At 35.4% G+C, this 17,498-nt stretch overlaps 1 protein-coding gene across 1 annotated transcript; it reads left to right on the forward strand.

Annotated features, from left to right (window-relative positions):
• Positions 1-3,472: 3,472 nt before the first annotated feature.
• LOC118266486 (putative phosphatidate phosphatase) lies at positions 3,473-13,497 on the forward strand. The gene is made up of 6 exons (XM_035579960.2): positions 3,473-3,867; positions 10,225-10,379; positions 10,895-11,088; positions 11,450-11,564; positions 12,078-12,245; positions 12,773-13,497. The coding sequence occupies exons 1-6, from the start codon at positions 3,819-3,821 to the stop codon at positions 12,893-12,895; spliced, it is 804 nt and encodes a 267-aa protein (XP_035435853.2). The 5' UTR covers positions 3,473-3,818; the 3' UTR covers positions 12,896-13,497.
• The last annotated feature ends 4,001 nt before the right edge of the window (positions 13,498-17,498 follow it).

Genomic DNA, 17,498 nt, shown 5'->3' on the forward strand with positions numbered 1-17,498 from the left:
GTCACAGGGGCACCGGCTTGAAAAGTAGGAGCAGTGAAACGGGGTGTTTTTTAGTCAGTAAGAGCCTGTCTCTCCCTCTCGCCTCGCCCAAGGCGGAACAAGTCATTGGATGATTCTCCCCCTCAAAAAAAGCTACATTTATATCATCTTCGATCATAAAAAACTATGTATAACATGGTGTTATATAGACGGAATCCGAAATCATTTTGTTGAGATCCTTACGACTATCGGATCCGTAGACCAAAGGTTTAGCATCCCTTCCCTAGTAATCACTTGTTATGACTGCCCGAAATGGTCAATGTTAGCTGTTATTTCAATACAGGCGAGGTTTTGCCGGTTAAAGTCTAAATATTATAGCAATTACACCAGAATAGTTAAATAGACTTGTTAAAATTAAACTGAGGAATTTTACTGGGGATTACATAATAAAACTTAAGTAGGTATGCAGTTATTTACAATGTACACCCACATTTCACCATTTGTGTTATAAGTCCCATGTAATAGGGCATTTTAGGGCAATTTAGCATTACGTGCCATAATGTGCACCGCTGCCTACTCCTACGAGGATAAAAGTCGTGACGTTATATCGCAGTTTTTTTAATAGACATTGTGGAGTTTGCAGACGCGAATCCGATAATTATACTCTCGCCTTTTTTAACACTATCTATAAAAAATACACGTACCTAGTTGTGGGTGTACCATAGGGTTCAATATTGGGCCCATGGCTTTTTCGTTGCACTTTTCAATTCTCGAACGGTTTCATATTTTCTTTTTTTTCTTTTTTTTCTTTTTTTTTAAAAACGTTGCCCCACACTAGGATTTTCTCCTGTGTCGTGGGTGCGTTTACAAACATACAATTTCACATGCACATGACACCCAGACCCGAAACAACAATTTGTGGATCACACAAAGAGTTGCTCCGTGCGGGAATCGAACCCGCTACACGTTGCGCGGTAGCCGGTTGCCCAGCCACCGCACCAACCGTGCAGTCAAAATTCAATTGCAAGTAATTTTATATATAAATTTATGAATTTTATCACCCATGAGCCCACCGTAGTTATCCCTATCTATAAATAATCTATGTACGGTCCTCTAGTCGAATTTATGACTCTGTCATGTCATAATCTAATCATACCGATTTCCTCTGCGAGGGTGTCAAAATGAAAACCAGTAGCATCAACCTTAGGTGTCGTACAACCAATCAAACAACAGAAGTAACACTTTCACACCGACACCGCCTCTATCTCCCAACCATAAGGGTTGTTTTCGCATCACAAGAATGACCGTGAACCATGGTTGATTGTACAACGATTATCATTTTAAAACATGTCCGCCCACAGCCTTAAGAATAAATTAAACACTTTACTTTTGACAGGGAACGTTAATTGGATATTTGAACCACTTAATTTTCAAACGTTTTTTCAATAAAATGCAACCATATTGATAACTGAGTTACGAAACGGTTTAACTTAACCCTGTTGTGAAATAAACTATAAAAGTCTTATCATTTAAAACTCTCGGTAAACTAGCCTTCATTAATACTAATCCAAAGTGGTCCATATTATCTAAGAAGGTTATAAATTAAGTGTGGTTAGCCAACATCCCGACTTGGACGTTATAAAGAGTTACCGTGGCCACACACGGCGCAGGAATAAAAAAGGTTATTGACGCATCGTGTGTTGTCTACGGGCTTTGAAACTCCTTTGTCCTGCAGATAGAAATTAAGTTTAATGTATTCATTTTGATCATGCTGTGAGGATCTGTGTTAAGATAACTTTTAAGTATTGAACAGCCTATTAAGATAAGATGGGGACAAATTGAGCCTATTTCAAATTACAGACGTTAATGTGATCTTTAGAATCTGAACATGAGTTGAGACATGTATGGTTAAAGACGTTTTAAGTCAATGTTACCTATCTATTCAAAATGTAGTTAAAATATCAGTTACTTATCGAGAACATTGTTACGTCCGCTTCGTTTGTCAATCAGGGATTCCTGGATTTATGGATTCAATTCCCGAGTCAGACAAAAACGGTCAAAAGTGGGAGTACTTATTTTATCTACCTACCTATAAATAGACACCCATTTCATATTTTTATTTATTGCGAACTGTAGATTAGTCGTAGACTTGGTATAGACATTGCGCAGTGGTTGGGTGACCGGTTGACGGGAAGTGTAGCGCGGGTTCGAAACAATCCACAAATGATTCTTCTGAGATTTGGTCTGACGTTTTCAAACATACCCTGGACACTGAAGTCTTCTCCAGTGTCCTACAGAAGATCATCCAATAATAAATCTAAGAATAATTCCAACAACGGTTAGGTACTTTCTTAACCTTTCAACCAAAACGGTAACACTATCTATATTTGGCTTCGTCATCATTACCAATGCCATGATAAAAATCTTAAAAAAAAAACATCTCATTCAGCCTTTAACAATGCAGTTTCCTGGTTCATAACGTTCTTTGTTAATGCTCCCGACGATATTATGGCGGGGTGTATCCATTGTCACCAGGTCGTGGGCGATGCGGCTGACATCAGATTTTGTAAGTCAACACAGAGAACGACATCTTTATATCTTAGTTCGCATTTGTGTAATCGAAATGCCTGAACGTAACTTTGTAGGCGTTGTTCCTATTTGTGTTGTGAAAGACGGACAAGATATTAGATCAAGTATTACTAAATAAATAGCTTTAAACTTGCGCGTAATGTGGGTGTACTTAGAACACCCACGTAAATTAATTATTATTATTACCCTGATTAATTTACTTTCTTCTATTGCGGGTACCTAAGTAACTCGTGAAAAATGTTATCAACGCTGTTAAGTCAGTTAATAAGAAGTTATGTACGTTCCACCTACTTTTTATCTATATCCCTTCATAGAGCAACAGGTGTAATCGCGTAATGTTATGTTAGAATAAAATGAAACTATACGTACAAAAAGTATATATTATTATAGCGTACATGCAGCGTGTGAGTACACTACTGACGAGGAACCTTTATCTTCGGTCCAGGCGTGTCGGAGTGCAGTCGCCGTACTTGTGATACGTGTTGCTGAGGCCATAAGTAATACCATTATTAAAATAAATGTCCAAAACACGCCACAGTTATAAACCGTTAATTTTTTCGCAATATTTTCAGTCTTTAATCCTACCTAAGTTTTTTCTGATTTTTGCAGAACACAGTAGGTACTGCTGACTGTACCAGCGCAGCGCAAACATACTTTGTAAATGCGCGATTGTTGACACCACTTGTTTCGTTCAAAACCTCGAAAACATGTGTTAGTTGTCTTAGAATATTGTTGAATAATTTTATAAGTGCTCCATGAAAATCCTAATTATGCTTAGTTACGTCTCGAATTATTTAGTTCCGAATTCTAATAAACAATTTCAGTAATTCTATCAATTCCCGAACTGGCACTATTCTGTCATAAGTGAATGTCAATGTCAATGTTGATATTACTTGACATGGTTTTCCCAGTCGTCAAACCGACTTCGTAAGAATATTTTTACAATTTCCGAGTCTGTATGTAAATATTGATTTACTTAAGACTTTATCACGATAAGTTATTTCAAGGTTAAAGCTGAGATATGTCAATTCATTGATCATTCAGTCAGCATTCGCTACACGCGTCCTTCATAGATATACACGGAAAAAAAAACATTTTCTTTACATGTCTATTATAAGTACGAAAAATGATTACTGAGTCACGGTTTAAGTGAATTTCCCGCGTGAGTGCGGTGTATTAATGACGTGTTTTAAGTTCTTTTAGTTGTTTGTGGAACTGTTATAGTGCGGACGTGTTTGGTAACAAAAAACATGGATAAAGTAAAACTGTTTTGGTCAAAAACTAACCGGTGGCATAGAGGTACGTACAATTAATTTATGCTAACAATAATCATCGAAATTAACTCAGCATACTTACATTAAATGCTTTAATGAAATTAAAGAACATTAATTTTTATATTCTAGTGTTTTAAAAAACATGAATTTTTATTGCAGCAATCTTGTAAAAATCGAATTAATTTGTTATAGCTAATCAGTTATATATGCATGATATATTCATTGATAACTGATGATTAGTAGATAAACATGTTTGAAATAAATTATGTACCTAACAGCTGAATTCAGAGACATTAAATAATTACTTAAACTATTCCTTAGTAACGATATGTATCGAAAACAATTGCTAAAAACTGGATTAAGTAACCATAAAATTACTATGATTACAACAGTAAGTATTTATAAAACAAAGTAAGAAATATACTCACATATAAATATACAAGTAAATATATATTATTTACTTTTACTTTACTAGTACATATTTACTTTTTACTATTACTTATGCTTATACTGTATTGTATCAAGATTACGAGTGTGTATGTGGTTAAATGCCAATTAATAAATTTGACCCAAACAAATGGGTGCTTAGTTCATAAAAGTTAGGTAATTCTCTCCCATTCATTAGTTCATTAAAAATGTTCGATTGTTTTACCAGTTTGCTTTGATTGCAGCAAACATTTTAAAATGTTTCTTAAAATAAATATAAAAAACAAACATTGTCTTGTGTGAAAACAAATGTCTTGCAATTTGAAACTGTAATGAATTTTAGTGCCTAATTATAATACCTGCAAAACATGTTAAACCATTATTATTACCATTAACTTACTAAGTACATATGTATCTATTTATTTTATCATTTTTCTTTGTGTGTTGTGACTAAAATTGATGTGGTATAATTTTTTTGTTCCGAGATAGACATCAACTAATTACCTAACTATATTCATTTCATTATTAATACATCGCATATTTGACCCCCTACAAACAGACACTCATATGCGCAGTTGTTTGCGTTTGATATACTTTGCATTTAATTTTAACTACTTTTTCTTATAGGTAGTTACTACATTTAAAATTAATTCACAATAGTTAGTTAGTTCTATATTTTAAATTATCATGTAATTATATTATTTAATACTATTTACAAAGGGAGCAATCGGCATTTGTTACATACTTAGCATAATTATAACTAATAAATATCCATCATTAATATTAATTACTATTTCTTCATTCTTAGTTAATGTGGACATTATGTAATAATGTAACTTGTATCATTATTTGTACACTGTACAGGTGTTTTTGTGCACACAATATTACTTATTATAATAGATAATCTAACTAACTACTTATTTATAGCACATCTAACTAGTTAATATGTCATCACATCACTGAACTTTGAAATATAACTAACTACTACCATCCTTGACCATTGTGTACCTTATCTATAAGCACTTGTTATCAAAATCAAATGAGCTGAATCTTATATCTCGCCATAATATTGCTTTATCATACTGACATAACAATTTAGGTACTTACATTAAAATCATGCAGCTGACTCATTCATAAGAATTTTTATGCTGGTGCAATTATTTTCATTTATTTCTACAGACTGCTTAGATATAGGATGTGCTGTTTTTAAATAATACATAGCACTACGTAACTATAACTATCTCTCCTATGTCGTGGGTGTGGATATGTTTAACCAAACATTCAAGTTCACTCATACATACCCAGCCCAGACTTAAAACAAGTCAGCCACTGCACCCAGTATGCAGACAAACTGTAATTTACTGAACCTGGAAACAAAATCAGTCGTTTAATCGGCAGTGGCGATCGAGCCTTTTTTTTGAGGAGAGAAAATCATCCAATGACTTCTTCCGCCTAGGATGAGGTGAGAGGTAAATGGATTTTGTTTTTGCAAACAAAAACTTTTTCTCATTTAACTAACTATTAAGAACAGAAAACAAATCCTAGTTAGTTAATCTTAATTCTTGTTTTAGTGTTATTGCCTACATAGTCCAGTCAATTTAGGAATTCACCTCGGAATGCGAGATACCCAGCTGTAATTTTGTATATACTTGTATATTGACCCCCTAAAACTTGTCTCAAATCCTACATCCAGGTCCAAAGGTCCCAAAAATCGTTTTTTTTTTTTGCGCTTTTTTGGAAATATCTCATTTCCTATGGGTTTTTGGTATTTAATACCAATATTGTAAAATACAAAATTCTCTACAACTTTTGTCTAAACTTTTTTTTATACGGTGAACCGTTTTCGAGATAGAGGGCGGAGAGCGTGCGGTCACTGCATCTCTTCAAAAAATTTTTTTTTCGTCTAACCTATTCGTGATGGTTGTCTATGGATAGGACATTAAAAAATACGTCATGGTTCCTAAAACCATTTTTCGTCAAAATCAATCGTTTGAAAGATAGACGCTTCCAAAGTGGAAAAATGAGGTCAATAGAATGTGTCCTGCCCTCTAACTTTTAAAATAAGTGAGTAAGAAAACTAAAAAAAATATATGCTGTAGATTTTAATGGAAACTTTCAACGAAAATTGGTTTGAATGAGATATCATAATTAGTTTTTAAGAATTGATTAAAAGAATTGAGAAAGTGGAAAATTAAGTGTGTTTTTTTTTAAATGTATTAATTCTTAAAAACTAATTATGATATCTCGTTCAAACCTATTTTCGTGGTTTTAGGAATCATGACGTATTTTTAATGCCCTATCCATAGACAACCATCACGGATAGGTAAGACGAAAAAAATTTTTTTGAAGAGATGCAGTGACCGCGCGCTCTCCACCCTCTATCGGGAAAACGGTTGACTGTATAAAAAAAAGTTTAGACAAAAATTGTAGAGAATTTTGTATTCCACAATATTGCTATTGAATACAACTACCAAAAACCCATAGGAAATGAGCTATTTCGAAAAAACCGCAAAAAAACGATTTTTGGGCCCTTTGACCCTGAATTTTAAGGGTTGCTTACACCCTACCATATGTAGGTTTTGAGACAAGTTTTAGGGGGTCAATATACAAGTATATACAAAATTACAGCTGGGTATCTCGCATTCCGAGATTCTTACCTAATTTTGCCTTATTTGACTGGACTAACAGTCGTTTGTGATAAAAGATAAAGCTTTTCAATTGACGTAAACACATGTACCTAGTTATATTCAGATACTTACAGATAAAAGTGTACCTAATATGTGTAAAGTAATAAGGTATGTTTTACCTTTTTCCTGAAATGTATAATTATCATGTAACTTTAGTACGCGCGTAAAAACTTCCCCGTTCTCTTAAGAATTGCGGGAAGTCCTCAGTAATCACCACTAGGTTCTAGAAAAACGTAGGAAACACCTGTTGTAGGTAGGACAAGAACAGAGAGAGGGGGAGAGAGAGAGAGAGAGAGTGAGAGGGAGAGAGAGAGAGTGATCGTCAAGAAAATCTTACTGGACCTAGAAAAACTGCATATCAAATGCACAAAAAAATCAGGAAATAGTTACCTATAACTTGTTTCACAGTTCATGTAAAATGTTCACTGGTACCTATAGGTATCCTAACTATAACCAAATGATTCATTAATGACGTAATATCAGCTAATAGGTGACAAGGTCGTCTAGATTGTGTTCTAGACCAGAGGTGACCCATCGATTAGACACAAGACCTATCACAAAATGAAATAGACATGACACACCAGTAAATGATAAATGATAAATGATATTTATTTTGCAAATAGGTTATAAAATAACACCTTTACACGTCAATCTCTTAAATAGTTAACTAGATGAGGCCGGCATTTCCTATCCGACTACTCTGAGAAGAAATGCCGAAACAAACTCAGAGGTCATAGTCTCTTTTAAAGTCCAGACAAAATCAATTAAAGATGTCGGAGAACCGTGCAAGTTGATTCTGTAGTGGTCTTTTGAGGAAAGAACCACAGCAGTTTGAGCGGATCTGTTCAGATGGCAGCACGCATGTGTCAGTTTACAATCAGCTCAGCTGACGGCTGTTGCTGAATGATCCGACGAACAACACCAACCAAAAGAACATTTGGGTAGGCCACACAAATGCTCAAACTGTCAGAATATAATTTACTAAAAATAAAATGACTAGCAAAAGTCTCACACGGTCCTCAAACTAACAATTTTAAAAGGAAATATAAAAATATAAAAGGAAAAAAATATAAAACAATGTCAAATTAAGTTAATGTCAAATTGTATAAAAAATGTAACTATATGTTACAAACATGTCAGCAAGACCTGTGTGGACATTATAGCAGTTCATTCCCAAGCCTGACTATCCTCCAAGTAGTCTTTTATTTTATAAAAAGCTTTACTACAAAGTTTTTCTTTAATAACATTTTTAAATTTACCTAGGTTTAAACTTTGAATATGGCTGGGAACTTTATTGTAAAAGCGTATACATTGACATCTAAACGAACCGCTTATTTTCTTAAGTCTAGTAGTAGGAACAACATATTTATTTTTATTTCTAGTGTTGATATTGTGTATATCACTGTACTTTTTAAATAACTTTATGTTTTTATGAGCATACACTATATTTTCATAGATAATTTGTATTGAGAGGCAACAGTCATTATATTAATTTCTTTAAATAGTTCCCTGAGAGAATGCCTCGGACTAAGATTATAAATTGATCGAATGGCTCGCTTCTGCAGCACAAAGACAGACTGAATGTCAGCAGCATTCCCCCACAGGAGAATACCATATGACATGATACTATGGAAATAACTAAAGTATACTAGACGCGCTGTATTTACATCAGTTAAATTTCTAATTTTTTTAACGGCATATGCTGCTGAGCTGAGCCTTTTCGACAACTTATCTATATGTGGGGCCCACTGTAGCTTAGCGTCTAGGGTTATACCTAAAAAGATAGCTGAATCTACAGGGTCCAACTCCCCGCCCTTGATTAGCACGCTGGTTCGTGTTATCCTCCTTTGGTCATTTTAGAGTACTATGTACCTAGGTACCTAGTGATGCTGATGTGGCCTATGGGATTACCAGTCGAAATTTTGTTCTCTCTATTTTTTTTTTTGGTAGAAAATCTTCCATTGACTTCTCCTGCCTTGGGTGAGGCGAGAGAGTTTCAGACTCTTACTGATTAAAGACCACTCCTGCTTTCCGAGCCGGAGTCCCGATAACTCGCTAGGTAGTCCGCAGCTTCGGGTAGTAGTTAATTAGTTTCTTAGCTATAACTAACTATGTCACGAAACAAAAAAAACAGATTCAGTGTAGGTAATTCGTTACCCAGTCCCATAGAACAGATATGGCGCATAAAAGTAGTAGTACCTAACAAACATAACACGCATTTTGTTGGAATTATGACAGGACATTCATAGGAATTTTAACTACAAAGCGTCATAGTCCTTTAGCAACTCCTGTCCCCAATTTAGTACCCACAATGGCCCGCATTCAAAAAGTCCCGCTTGTCCTGTTAAGTATAACTACCTACGGAAAAGTTCATATACCGATTTCCTTGTACAAATAAATACATCAATAATTCTGTACATTCATTCGTCATTGATAAAAAGAACCTTATTCACAAGATTACAGGTAAAAAATGAGGTTATTAACCTTTGATCTTGACTTGCACATTTTTCGTGGTGATGATGTAACTGGTATGTACTTTGAAACTGAGTACGGCGGTCACGCTTTAGAAACTTGAGCTGCCTAGCGTAACAATAAATTTACTTCAACTTCATGTTGGTACATGTGTTGTTTTATTTTTGGGATATGAAATAGATATGTGTTGTTTTGTAAGTTAGAATAAACTAATGCTAAACGGACGAAGTGATACCATGACCCCATCGCCACACAGAAAACCGGTAACTATGATGAAACGCTTGTCTTATGTTTCACCGTGTAAGAGCTCTTAAACTACCAACTACAGAGGTATCTGCAACTGTCGACGCGTCGGTGGCATCAACTCCTCAATCTCCAAAATGTACAATATCTACTGCTTATCATGAGGTCATCTGTCTTCTCAATTCAATGAAACGAAATAGAGTGGCTCTTCTCTAAGAAAAGAAGAAGATTCTCCGTTATTGCATGTGTATCTAGGTCTATTTTTATCAGTATAAACGGTGTAGCTCGATATTCGACTAAATCGAAACTCTAATCGAAAACAGCTGAAAAGGTAGTTTTTTTTAATGGGAGGAAAGTCATTCTATGACTTCCCTTTGCCTTAGACGAAGCGAGAATGAATATTAGACTCTTACTGACTGAAAACCACCCCATTCCTACTTCTGCTTTTCGAGCCAGAGCCTCGGTAAACGCGCTAGGTAGGCCGCCGTTACGGTTCAGTAAATATGTAGCTATCTAACTACAAAATATATAAAAGTATCCTCACTTTATTCCAGGTTTATTCATCCTACTGCTGGTGGAAACGAGGGTGCTTCCCGGAGGCCAGTTGGGGTTCCTCTGCAATGACCCTGCGCTATCACATCCCTTCAATGGAGACACCATCAGCTGGAAGTGGCTTCTGGCAACTTCGATATTCGTACCATTAATTGTTGTAAGTAGACTTATCATAAGAGATAAAAAAAGTGCGGAGGATAGGTGATAAAAGATCTGAAGTAATTTTTGCCATCTAGGTACTATATTTTTGCCTTCCTAACGATTTCAGCGCGGTTTCACAAGCTCTGCTTAGCTCCTATTGATCGTAGCCCGACGTTTTATACCCTACAACCTTCCTCGATAAATGAACTAACCAACACAAAAAGGCATATTCAAATCGGATCAGTAGATTCGGAGATTAGCGTGTTTAAACAAACTAATAAGATTATGAGCATCCGAAGTTTTGAATTGTTTGTTTCGTTTGATTTGCAAGAGCGATTCTGGAGTCGATATGTCTAGAATCCTTTGGTCATAAATTCTCATTGATGACAAGAATCCTACAATAGTCTTCAATGTTTGTTAATAAAATATAATCAAGTATTAAAACCAATAATCCACATCCATCAATATTAGCCGCAGATGTCGCCACTGTCGATTTTGGGTCCCTACAAGCAATATGTATTTATTTTACAGATGTTAATAGTAGAAAGAAAGTACCATAATGAGAAGCCATCGAAGTCCAAGTTGGCAGTGGAGTGGTTCAAGGAGTATCTCTACGGGCTGCTGGTCAACCTCCTCATTGTGCAGACCCTGAAGCTGATCGTCGGCTCCCCGCGGCCACACTTCTTTGACACCTGCAGTCCTAATGAGGCGCAGACTTGTAAAGAGTGAGTATTTTTCTATTTTTGAGATCTAACTGGATAAAATTAGTTGAAATAAAACTTAAGAAAAGGGGAACCAAATTCAAAAGTTAATGGGTGAACCTTCATTCTTATAAGTAGGCTTTTTTAATACCTATACCTTAAACCTTCTCCTAAGTCTGAAAAATACTATAGTAAATTCGGTATTAAAATTGGTTCAGCAAAATGCGAGATAATCGCGCACAAACATACATACAGGTGAGAACCTCCTATTATTGAAATCGATTGAAAATATTATTACATTTATAAGAAGAAAAAATATTGGATTGGTCATATCATAAGTGCTTCACCTAAACTAGGAATAAAACCTATTGTAACCTGTTTCCAGATCTGAGTACGTGGCAAGCTACACATGTACGAAAGCGCACTGGATCAGTCAGTCGGACAAGAGCTTTCCTTCAGGACACACGTCTCTTGCAGTACACGCCGGAGTGTTCCTAGCTGTAAGTATTTATAATATAATTGTTAGTAAAAAGAATTAACTTTAGTGTGGGAGAGCCATGCTTCGGCACGAATGGACCGCCTCGACCGGAGTGATACCACGGCCTCACAGAAAACCGACGTGAAACAACGCTTGCGTTGTATTTCTTGTGTGACTGAGGTTACCGGAGGCCCAATTACCCCCTTTTCGCAATCTTCCTATTCCCCGATTCCTCTAACCCTTCAATTCCTAACCCCAAAAAGATAACGAACTTGTAACGAACCTCCAACCCGCACCCTCATGCATGAAAGTTTCTTGGAGTTTCTTGCTCGTTCTTCTCCATTCGAAGCTACACTTTGGAACGAACACCTTTCTTCACTGACAGACAGACTGACGGACAATTCAATTTGACGTTTCAAAAGTGCCTTATTTAGGATTAATTGAAATAAATGCTTTGACTTTGACTTTGAAAAGCAGACGTCTGAAACCTCCGGGCCACCATGACATTTATTCACGAAATTATCTCTAATTGCAGTACTACCTCTACCGCCGTACGAGTATGACGCTCAAAGTGCTGGTGTTCCAAGCGGTCTTCGTGAGCACGGCCGTAGTGTGCAGCGTGTCAAGAATGACGGACCACCGGCACCACTGGTGGGACGTACTCGCGGGGGCAGTTATAGCTGTGCCTGTACTTTATTATACGGTGAGTTAAATTTTAGTTTAATTTGTAATGGGGTATTTTGTAGCTTATTTCTGAGATCTTTGACGTTCAAACGTGCCTTTCCGGTCCATTTGAAGGAAATAATTTCGATTTTTGGTTTTTGTATTGTTTTTTGTTTGTATTTTTTGCTTCGATATTTGTTTATTTTATTTTTTTGCTCTCGATAACTCGACAATTTTCGGGCTCGAAAGTAATCGAGTATTAAGAATAATAGTGGGAGTTGTTACTGGTTGGGGTATATCGAATATCGTTTCTTGCTCGTTATGCTTCATTCGAAGCTACATTTAGGAACGAGCACCTAGCTTCACTGACAGACAGACTGACAGACTATTATTTATTTCTTTATTTGTTGACATTTCAAAAGTTTCTATTTATGGTTTAATTGAAATAAATGATTTGACTTTGACTTTGGAATAACACATAGGCTACTTTTTATCCCACCCATGGATTCGCGGGCAAAGCAGCTGACAAGAACTATTAAGCTAATAATAATTTTCAATTTGTCCCAGATTCATTCCCTGTGCAACAACTTCGAGTGTTCAAACAACAGCTCCACAACGGAGAACAACGCGCCGATAAGTATTGAAACTAAAGTTGTCAACGTACCTCTAATAAACGCGAAAGAAACATAATTAAAAAAAAAACTACTTAATATATAGGTAAAATAATTCTAATTCACGGTGACAAACGATAATGTACCTTAATGACTAAGCTATAGGATTGATACTTACACGTTAATGGATAATTCAAATTAAGAATTTGTGTTGAATGTGTAATTTAAATTGTGAATTTAGTGGCAGTCTAGTAAAATGTACCTTAAGGTAAAGAAAATAAAGTTGTATTTTCAATGAAGAAAGGAAATGACGCTTTTTTGTCGTGCATATGTGAAAATCTTCAAATAATAGTAAAATTTTAATTTAAATTTCAACTCATGCTATTCTCAAATTTATAATTGACACAGTAAAGTATATTTTACCATGAAGACTAAAAATAATATAAAATATGTAATGTGTAATAATTTAATCTACTCGTATGAAACTCTAAACGTTAATTTGCTACCGGATTATGTACCCTATGGCAATACTTATTAAAGTCTTTCATTAAATGTAAAAAAATATCATTTTAAATAATTTATATCCAATGTATGAATGTAATTGTTTATTATTACTGAATCATTATAATAGTATATATTGTGAGACATGCTAAATTAACTAAAAAATCACAGTTTACTCTCGTATATTAATGAGAAAAGTGGCAGAGCTTTAGAAGGCACAGAGGAACTTTTCATCGCGAGCAGCGTGCGCAGACTCGGCGACGTCGCGCATCCTACTATAGGCTGCGTTAGTAGTCTAGTGCCCCTAGTACAGCTTTTCTCCATGACATGACATACGTGAGTAAATCATGGTTTTTTAGTTAACATACAAATAGTCTTAAAAGTCTAAGTAAGTACATAAAAATATGAATTTCATAACTATCTGTCCTAAAGGACTGGACAACTAGTCAAATTCAGTACTTGTTTAAAATCAAATTGGTATTTGATTTCTATATGAAAGTACTTTGCTAAGATTTTTTTTTAAAGAAAATACATAATTACGTAGCATACGTTATGATGTTATAATCATGAGTGAATCTGATATACATTTTGTATGTAAACACGAGAGAGAGATAAATTCTTATTTTTCGAAGTCATGGACTTAAGCGTAAACGGCTGGACCGAATGCGCTGTCTTTTTTCATTTATGATAATGTGACGAGGAGTTTCCTATCGAAACAAGTAACATATACATAGAAATATGTTTACGTCTAATATCTAACTTTTCAGACGTCAGGAAGGGGCTTAAATTCCAATTACTAAATATGACCTAAACCAACAAACAGGTTAAGCAAAAAAAATGGTTAAAAGAATATGACCAAAATGGTAATCAATTTCTAAATAAATATTATCATGATTAATCTAGTGCAGTCATGAAAATGTGATTGTAAACTCTGAATCCTATATGCATATTGAACTTACACACAATAGATGCTTAATTAATTTCTAAGTGATATATTTGCCCTAATATTAAATATGCGAAAGTAAGTTTGTCTGTTGATGAATTTTGCTAGAAAGAATGGGACCTTAGAAAGTTACTTTCTACTAAAAAACGTAGAAATTATAGGGAGTAGTTGTATTACAAAATACTAGTAATTTAAAGCAAGGATACACTGTGGGACAAAATAATGTACAACGACGTTGATGTTGCCAGACAAAAGGCCGGCTACGCATTTGTAACGCCTCTGGTGTGTTCAGTAACCACTGACGGCGGCGATTGCTTACAATCAGGTGATCCGACCGATTGTTTACCGGCTTATTCCATAAAAAAAGATGTCAACCAAAGTCCGGCAACGTCGCTGGCGACATTTGCCCCTAGTGTATTGGCTTTAATAATAATATTGTAGAATACATTCCAAAATTATTAAAATCAATTATTATTTCCTTAAAAAATATATAGATATTTGTTACGTTTATATGTATTACATATGTAACAGACAGTGAGATGTCTTCTAAAATTCTATTTTAAAAGTATATATTAAGAATAGTAGTTCTCTAAAGGAGATCTGTGTATTTAAAGGTGGCTTTGAGCCCGCAGTTGCCTTTCATAGGCTTGTGAAAGTTGATTTTTATTAATTTCATTTTATTATACATATTATTTAACAATGCATGCATCTGATTTATTACCAAGTAAAAAGCATGAAGCAAATACAAAGAGATATCATATCTGGATTTCCCTGCATTTCAAAAATATAAATATATAAATGTTGCCAATTATCCACATTTTAATGTGCCACTTTCTGAGCGCTTACAACTGTAGATAGGTTGGTAGAATACCTTTTTACTTATAATATCATTTGCACTATGCACATTATGGCATCTTCTCTTTGCATTTGCTTCATGATAAAACGACTGTGATTACTAACATATTTATTTGAAGAAAGAAAGAATTTTCTCTTTCTTTCTATTTATTTAATATTTCCACCAAAGTATTTTATTTTGTTTGTGATATTTACTTAGCGGGTTTTCATTGTTTAAATTAGTAAAGTAATAATTTTAAATCATGTAATCACTATGTTTATTCCTTTACAATTTCATTATTTATTTATTTTTAAATAGTCATTATTTATTTTAATTTTAATTAGCGTGGTGGTAATTTTGTAATTATTTAAATTTGGTTTTTATTTATATTATCAAACAAGTATTGTAAGTAATTAGTTTATAATATATCGACGGTTAATTAATCTAAGCGTTTTTTTTTGCGTTATTATGTTATATTTGGTATTATATGCGATATTCGGATACAGTGAATTATTCCATCATATATTGTGTGAAAAACACGTCGCTTAGATCAATTAATCCTTTCAACGGTCGATATTAAGAATAAAAAGTACCTACCTTTGTGTATACACTACCTATATATTTTAACTTAAAGAAAGTGTATGTGTACTAGCCCCAGTAAAACAATCAACTAACATGATAAATTAGAAAATAACTAATAAGCAATACTTAATACCTTTTAATAAGAAAACATAAGGCAAATATAATTATTTATCTTATTATCTATACTAATATTATAAAGCTGAAGAGTTTGTTTGATTGTTTGTTTGTTTGTTTGTTTGTTTGAACGCGCTAATCTCCGGAACTACTGGTCCGATTTGAATAATTCTTTTTGTGTTGGATAGTCCATTTATCGAGGAAGGTTATAGGCTATAAAACATCACGCTATAACTATTAGGAGCGAAGAAATAAAGGAAAATGTGGACAAAACGGGGGAAATTATTAATTCTTGAGGGCTTCCGTTGCGTGCGCTGCGAAAACGGTTCAAGATATGAAAAATATATGTATGAAAGAATTATTCCTCTTAAAATGATCTAAAAAAAAGTCCGCGACAGTATATGTCTATCTTTTAAGGTTAACTCACTAGAACCGTTTTTATGGTAATCAAATTGGGTCGAAATTAATACATTATTTATTAAGACTTGCATCAACGTTACAATATTATTTTTATCCAAATAAACGTGTTGTTCATTAAGAGTATTTAATTGTGAACAATATTGTCTTTGACATCACTTAATTTCAATCAACATCTTAGGAGATATTACAATTTTAAAATAACACCGATATAAAATTCACCCGCGCCGCGTGATGTGCGAAATTGAAGCTGAAAGGAGAGGCATTGCTTGGAGCGACGCGGAGAGGGGGTGTAACTAAACTAAAAAAAATATAATCTTACTAACGAATAACATTTTTTGGACAATCGAAAACCTTTGTTTACAGCGTACATTGGCAAAAATAGGTTTACCACACGCTCACATTTTATTGTGGCTGGCTAATAAAGTACTACCAGATTCTACAGATACGTAGAGAGTGAGGAGTGTCAGACTCTTACTGACCAAAAACCACCCCGTTCTTTCGCCTGCTTTGAGCCGGAGCCCCGGTAACCTTTTACGTTGTCTGCAGCTCAGGATCGGGCATCAGCCCTACTGGGCCCCATCTGTGATGGCCTGTCTCTTTGAAGCGCGCGCGAATCGCGTCGCGCCGTACGCACGGTACTGGTTCTGGTCGGGCAGCGAGCTACCCTTACTCGCCGTCCGCAGACCCGCACTTACGGTGGCCGGAGATCGTCATGCGATCCCTGACGCCCGGAGTGTCTTCTGAGGCAGCTGGGTCGTGAGGAGGATTGTTTGCTCACGCACTCCGCCTCCTCCTTAGCTAGCATGACTGCTTCGCAGAAGGGAGAGACGGTGTCCCATTTCCTCTCGCTCCGCACTATGGCCTGAACCAGAGCCGGACGCGAGAGCTTACCGTCCACGACCACATCTCTATGGACATGGCGGTGCTCAGCCCATGCAGGGCACACTGCCACTGTATGCTCCACCGCGTCCTCCGGGTAGTCCTAGCAAAGACGACACCCGGCTGAAATGGCCGGATGTTTTCTCCTGCCGAATCCAAAACTTCCGTATCCGGTAAGCACCTATGTTTGGCAGTAGGTGAGGATGAAAGAGGGGACTTACTACTGCAAAATCAGCGAGCCCATTCTAAAAAGTACCCTAGGAATTTTCACCATCCTATAGGCGCAGGTCTCCAAGATAACAGTGGAAATACAGCAATAATTCGTGTCAAAGGTACAGAAATTAGCGTGGATAATAGGTGGGTTGATCCCTATAATTCAGCGCTATCACGAATTTTTATTTAATAATA

Source organism: Spodoptera frugiperda, chromosome 7 (genome assembly GCF_023101765.2).
Source record: "Spodoptera frugiperda isolate SF20-4 chromosome 7, AGI-APGP_CSIRO_Sfru_2.0, whole genome shotgun sequence".
In the NCBI taxonomy this organism is placed as follows: Eukaryota; Metazoa; Arthropoda; class Insecta; order Lepidoptera; family Noctuidae; genus Spodoptera; species Spodoptera frugiperda.